This window comes from Crocodylus porosus, unplaced genomic scaffold (assembly GCF_001723895.1).
Source record: "Crocodylus porosus isolate Cpor-Errol unplaced genomic scaffold, CroPor_comp1, whole genome shotgun sequence".
Lineage (NCBI taxonomy): Eukaryota > Metazoa > Chordata > Crocodylia > Crocodylidae > Crocodylus > Crocodylus porosus.
The window spans coordinates 1,845,570-1,852,162 of NW_017728940.1; the positions used below are offsets into that span (position 1 = coordinate 1,845,570).

The 6,593-nt window shown below is 65.2% G+C and overlaps 1 protein-coding gene across 1 annotated transcript; it reads left to right on the forward strand.

Moving 5' to 3' along the window:
- E2F2 (E2F transcription factor 2) lies at nucleotides 1–6,593 on the forward strand. Its single transcript, XM_019547937.1, has 7 exons — nucleotides 1–92; nucleotides 224–329; nucleotides 578–797; nucleotides 1,606–1,764; nucleotides 2,251–2,365; nucleotides 2,976–3,132; nucleotides 3,596–6,593. The coding sequence occupies exons 1-7, from the start codon at nucleotides 87–89 to the stop codon at nucleotides 3,841–3,843; spliced, it is 1,011 nt and encodes a 336-aa protein (XP_019403482.1). The 5' UTR covers nucleotides 1–86; the 3' UTR covers nucleotides 3,844–6,593.

Sequence of the window (6,593 nt, forward strand, 5' to 3'; positions counted from 1 at the left end):
GCAGTGCCATCGTGCCACGGGGCTTTGCTGGCCTGGCTTGAGGGGGCCCGGGCAGAGCTAATGCAGCCTGGACTCCCTGACGGTGCATGGAGGTAAGGGTCTGTTTTGTGCGCCGGGGCCGAAGCAAGGTTGGCCGTGTCCCCGGCCCGGGGCCGTCGCGGCCAGCTGCGGGATCTCCTGCGTGGCACTGGATGTCTGACCCCTCTCCGCCTTGTCTCCCCAGGCCAAAAGGAAGCTTGATCTGGAAGGGGCCGGCCAGCCGGGCATCCCCGAGTTCCGGACGCCCCAGGGCAAGGACCACGCGGTCAGCCGGATCGCCAGCCCCAAGAGTAAGTGGCGCAGGGAGGCGGTGACCTGGGGGCAGATCTGGGACAAGAGACCTGCGGCTCTGGTCCCCGGAGCTGCTGGAGAGGCTTGTTGGCCCACGGGTCTCTGCAGGGAGAACTGGGCTGGTGGAGAAGGGGGTGCCCTTTACACCTCACCCGCTGGGCACCGCTGCGGATGAGCTCTCCACCCCCAAGAGGCCTTCTCCCCCTTGGCCAGACCACCTGAAGTGTCTCCTCTCTTCCCATGACAGCCCCCAAGTCCCCCGGGGAGAAGACGCGGTACGACACCTCTCTGGGGCTGCTGACCAAAAAGTTCATCCGCCTGCTCAGCGAGTCGGGCGACGGCGTGCTGGACCTGAACCGCGCGGCCGAGGTGCTGGAGGTGCAGAAGCGCCGCATCTACGACATCACCAACGTGCTGGAGGGCATCCAGCTCATCCGCAAGAAGTCCAAGAACAACATCCAGTGGATGTAAGTGGTGCCCGGGCAGGGAGTCTGGAGCCAGGCACCCTGGGGAGGGTCAGGAGGTCCAACGGGGGTCGTTTGGCTCTTGTCTGGGCCAGGCGTGACCCTCCTTGGGCTTCCCCGGGGCTCATGGGGTGAGGAGCTAGGTTCCTACACGGTCTCTACTCGCCTGGTTTCTAACCCTGTGCAGACAGGGCAGGCCCTGCTAAAACTGGCCCTTCACGCCAGCACCCACTCTTGGCTCTTCCAACAGGGTCATAACATCTTGTGAGCCCCCTCGAGCCCTGGGCTGAAGTAGCCGGCCAGCCCTGCTCCGAGCCCGGTGTGCGCCAGGCTGGGGCCTGGTCCTCTCTCCCGGGAAGTCCCCTTCCCACTGCCCCCAGCAAGTTAAATGTGCCCCTGCTGGGTTAAATCCGGTGACGGCTCATTGGCCTGTAATTTAGCCGGTGCAATAGCCCACGAGAGCTCACTGAAGCCAGAACCCCCCAGGATGCAGGAGCGGGGTTGACCCCCATGTCCCCCCGTCCCGTTGCATTAGAAAGGCCTGCGGGGGTGTAGATGAGCCACCAGCTCCCTGGGCTTAGGAGAAGCTTCTCCCATAATTATCCTCTGGGGAAGCCTCGTTCCTTCCCCGCAAGCGGTGGGTGCCATTGCACTGGCTGGTGGAAGGGGTCGGTCTGCCGGTCACTAGCACACCCGGGTCTGTGCTGATGCCTCGTGGTGTGCTAGGAGCTGCCTCTCTCCGAGGCACAGCTTGTCCTGGCCCAGGCTCCCACCACGGGCTCTCACAATTAGCTCTGCTTGCCCTCTCCAGGGGCACGGGGCTTTTCGAGGACACCTCTACGGCGGCGAAGCAGCAGGCGATGCGCCAGGAGCTGGTGGATCTCTCCAAGTCCGAGAGGACCCTGGACGGGCTCATCCAGGACTGCACCCTCCAGCTGAAGCGCCTGACCGAGGATGGGACTAACCAGAGATATCCTTCCCTGCAGGCCCGGGGTTACCGGGAAGGGCACAGAGACGTCTCCACGGAGGACGAGCCTCCAGGGGTGCGGGGCCCGAAGGGGGATCTCGAGGGAGGATGAAGTGGTCCCGAGGCACGAGCTTCTTCCCCGGGACGGGCTGAACTCCCGCTTCAGGGGCGAGGAAGCCAGGTGCCAGGCAGAGCTAAGCTTGACCCATGCTGCTGTTTGAAAGCAAGCTGGGAAGGGAGCCTGCTCGGTTTGGCTGGGGTTCGGCTCCTCCTCTGCCAAGGAGCCCCCGAGCTGCAGCCAAGAAAGCTTCGCCTCCAGCGGCCAAGGCTTCTGGGCCCTCTCCGGGCGCGCTGCCCCTGCGGTGCACACCTGTTCCCCGGCTGCAGCAGGCTTTGGTAGGGCTGCAGCTGGGGGTGGGGGATACAGGGGGGCTTGAGGCGCTGACGCCAGTCCGAGGCCACTGTTTCCTTTAACTCCGCGCCCCCCACGCTGGCGTACGTCACCTACCAGGACATCCGCGCCATGAGCAACTTCCAGGAGCAGACGGTGATCGTGGTCAAGGCCCCTCCGGAGACGAGGCTGGAGGTGCCGGACTGCCACGAGGTGCGTGGAGCAAAGGCTGCTCCTCCCTTTGCTGTTACCGGTGCACCGGGGTGCTAGGAGCTGTACATCCCCGTGGGGGGTCCCTGTCTTGCCAAGCCTGATCGGACGAAGGAAGGAGGATGATGCTGGGGCAACTCAGCAACTGGTCCTGTAGGGACCTTAGTAGCAGGTCTGGGCATGGGCAGTGGCTCTCCTGAGTGCCAGCCCAACGCCTGTGGTCCGAGGCTTTGGAAATCCTCCAGCTGGGGGCATGCGCTTCGGTCATTGCCGCACGGCCGTGACGGCTCGGCCATGCCTCCAGGACGCTGGGTGCCTGCTTCCCGAAGAGGCTGTTCACGGCAAGCAGACCTTGCCCAGGCTTTTAGCGCGGTGCCAGGGCCCCCTCCGAGAGCAGCACCTCCCGGATCGGGGCAGACGGCTCGTGGGCTGGACCCGCGAGGCCGAGCGAGTCGGCCCGGACTCTGCTCCGGACGGGGATGGCGCGGCTGGGCTGGGGCTCGTGCTCCCGTGGCTCTCCCTCTGCCCTGCCCGGCTTGCTGCCTGCCCTGCCGGCCTTGGGCAGGGGCAGGTGATCCCCTGGGCCAGCCTGACGTGCCCCCTCCCTCCGCAGGACAACGTGCAGCTGCACCTGCGCAGCACCAACGGCCCCATCGAGGTGTACCTGTGCCCCGAGGAGGTGGCCGAGGACAGCCCCGCCAGCGAGAGCCGGTTGCTCGAGCCCTCCCTCCAGGACAGCCGCAGTAGCACCGAGCCCTCTCCGGCCAAAGGTGAGGCCTTTGCCTGCCCGCTCTCAGGCTCCATCTTCCCTGGGGTTTTGCCTTTGCTTCCTCTATCTCACCACAGCCTTTGGCTGCCGTCTGTCCCCTCGGCACCCCCGGCTGCCGGCGGGCTGCCACGTGGCGCCGCACAGGCCTCGCTTCCCGTACAGCTCCGGACCCCCGCGCCTGCCTCGGCAGGGATGTGGTGGTGGGGCTGGGGAGCGGAGGGTGCAGGTTGGCGTGGGGCATCGGCAGAGATGGGTGTGGGCTACTGGGGGGAACACGGGCAGGGCTAGCGGGGGATGTGGGGGGCCTTGGCAGGGCCCTCTGAGTAACACAGCCGGGGAGCGGGGAGGGGCAGGGCCACGGCTTTGCAGCCTGGAGGGGCCACGGACGTCGTGGCAGGGGGCAGGACCACGCGCGCTGGGCTGCCTGCCAGCTCCTCACGCCGAGCTCTCCGCTCTCTCCCCAGCGGCGTCCCCGAAGGTGGCCCTGCCCGGCTCCCTGCTGGGGGTGGGGGACGGGCTGCTGGACTCCCCGCACCCCTTGCTGCAGCAGACGGAGGACCAGCTGCCCTCCACCTCCTACCTGGACTCGGTCCCCTTCGTCAGCTTCTCGCCGCCCCTGGACCCGGAGGACTACCTGTGGGGGCTGGAGGAGGGCGAGGGGGTCAGCGACCTCTTCGACACCTACGACTTGGGCGAGCTGCTGCAGAACTGAGCTGGGGCCCCGTCCTCCTCGGCGTGGTGCTAACGACCTCCCCGGCGCCCGGGGCTTTGCCTCGACGTGTCTGCCTCCGGCCAGGGGCACCGAGACCTCAGGTGGGGCATGTTATACCCCGCTCCTGCCCCAGCCCCTGTCCTTGGTCTCGGGGGGGTGTCCTCACCCCTTGCCCCTGCCGAGGGCAGCACAGACCACATGTAGCTAATGGTGCAATGAAGGACCAAAGAGATGCTCCCCAGCCCGGCGCTCTACCCCAATGCACTGCGGGACCTGGACTGTGTCCATCCTCCCCAGTGCCTCTGTCTTCTCCCCCAACTGGGGAGACTGGGACTGGACTGGAAGCCTGCAGGAGACAGGGGCTCTCACGGCCTTGCAGCACGGGGAGGTGGGGTGAGTGCCGCTGCTTGATCCTGCTCAGGTCTGCGGTGGGGGTTGTGGGCACGGCTGGTGGCTTGGTAAAGTCCTCGGGACCCTGCAGTTGCTGGTGGGAGCTGGAGCAGCTGGGAGGGACTGGCAGGTTTGCACCGTGGGGTCTCGCAGCGCCCTGCGGGTCTGGCTGCTGCTCCTGCCCCGTGGCCTGGGTCTGAGCCCAACCAGGGAGTCCCAGCAAGGCCTAGCTGGTGACTGCCACCGTGTCAGGCTTTGGCCATGACACCACCAGCCAGCTCAGGCCCTCCTGGAAGGCCTGCGGTGACATGATCCGATGCATCGCCCCAGCTCACAAGGAGTCAGGGCTGCGTCAGGGCTTCCGGGCAGCAGCCAGAGGTAGGGCAGGACACGCGGCTCCTGGCTCCAGCTGCGCCCAGACCACCTTGTTCTGGGCACGCTGGGCTCCTGGCAGCTGCTTTGTCCTGGTGCCCGTGCTGCCGGCTGCACTGCAGACTGCTGCCAGGGGACCCTGGAGCTCGTGGCAGGTCTGTGGCTCCCATGGGAAGCCTGGAGCTCCCTCCGGTGCTTCCCTTCCCTGCCCTAGGGTCGCTGCGGCTCTGGCTCGGTGAACCCCGAGGCCCCCGCCACGGCAGGCTGGGCCGGGGCCCCTCGGAGCGGGGCGGGGAGCGGGGTCTCGCGCCCTGCTTCCTTTAAGAGGAGCAGTGTCTGCTTGGGGAGAGGCTTTTGTGGCGGGTCCTGCTGATTTCCTGGTTGGGATGGAGGGCCTGGGGGGACCCACACTGGTCCCCCACAGACAAGCCAGGGACGTGACTCCAACTTCCGGCTCATTTCCGTGGCTTGGGTGGGAAGTCGTCTCGGTTCTGCGGGATCGGGGTGGCGGGGCTTGCTTCCTCCGGGCAAGGCTCAGAGGGACCGAAGCAGACCTCCCAGAAGGTACCAGCCCCCCGGGCTCTGAGCCAACGCTGGCCCCCATCCTGAGCCAGGCGTGGAGACCCCGTGTGCACTGGGGACCCCTGAGTTATTAACCCTTAACTCTGCTCCGTGAGCGAATGCAAAAGCAGCCTGGGGACATGCACAGCGCGGCCACGTCCTGACGGTGCTTCTTGGTCGGGTCCCGGCCACTGGTCCCCTCCTCGCCCATCACCTTCGGTGCAGGTCGGCTGGCCCACGCTGCCCTTTTGCCTGGCTCAGAGTGGTCTGGGCTGTGCGACCCTGTCCTCTGCCAGGCAGTGGGGGAAGCCGCCCCTGGCACCGAGCCCCCGGCCCTGCCTGCACCCTCCATCGGCCGAGGGAGGCGGGGGATGCAAGTGTCTAACGACACTAATGCACTAGTACAGGTTCAGGGCTTCCCGGACTCAGCAGGCCGAGCTCACCCCGCTCGCGAGGCTTTGATCCAGCTGAGACGGAGAGGTGCCGCATGGGAGCGCGTTGGGTATACCCGGTAACCCTAACCCCTTCCAAAGCGCTGGGTGAGGCAAGCGGCTGTAGCGGGCATCGGTGGGCCAAGTTCAATTGAGACGGAGCCAACTCAAGCGATTTAAACCCCCTTCAAGCCCCCCATTTGGACAAAGCCAAAGTGGTGCAAAACCAGACCGAATGGGCCAGGGGACAGGAGCAGCGCAGGGAATCTGGCCTGCTGCGGCTGCCTCTCACCAGGGGTGGGGAAATAACCTTTTTCCTATAGTTTTATGTTTGAAGCACGACTCTGCAGAAACCCAGGGTGCTCTGAGGGCGGAGAGCGGCCCTCGCTAACGCCCGCCACGACGGCAGCGTTTGACTTGGGACCGGTCCTGGTTGCAGATTAATTCTTTGCCTGCCGGCGGCTGGCATGGCCTGCCTTCCTCGGAGAGGCTTTTCCACTGCGATTTGGGTGGATCGTCGCTCTTAGCAGAGCTCAGGCAGGTCTTACCAATTCAGATGTTTGGGAGTCGAGGCAGGCGTGAAGCGCCCGGTGCTGCGAGCGTGTCGCTCTGGTCCCTCCGTATCGCCACGCTTTAAGGAACCACGGGCGGTTGTGAAAGCGTCCAGCACCTCCTAGTTTCCCCTTGTGTGCTCGTTCCCCTCTGAAACCCTCGGAGGATTGTGACCCGGGCCGTGCAGCTGCCTTCTGTCTTAACGTTGTGAAACTGTACGTAATTATTGCACTGTATTTATAATGGAAACCACCTTTTTCCACGAGGGTCGTTTTCAAAGGTGGCCGTATTTAAAGCGCCCCTGGGGTGGTTCTCCTGTGTTGGGCTCAGCCGCATTGTGGAGGAGACCGTGTTTATTCAGGAAACGTGTGACTTTGATGTTTTGTGAGGTGTGTGGGGGGGTGGAAATAAAACTTGTTTTTCAGCTGATGGTTTTCTTGAAAA

Coding starts and splice junctions, on each gene's coding strand:
- E2F2 (XM_019547937.1), top strand. Junction 798..1,605: donor AAGAACAACATCCAGTGGAT/GTAAGTGGTGCC, acceptor TGCCCTCTCCAG/GGGCACGGGGCTTTTCGAGG. Junction 2,366..2,975: donor AGGTGCCGGACTGCCACGAG/GTGCGTGGAGCA, acceptor CTCCCTCCGCAG/GACAACGTGCAGCTGCACCT.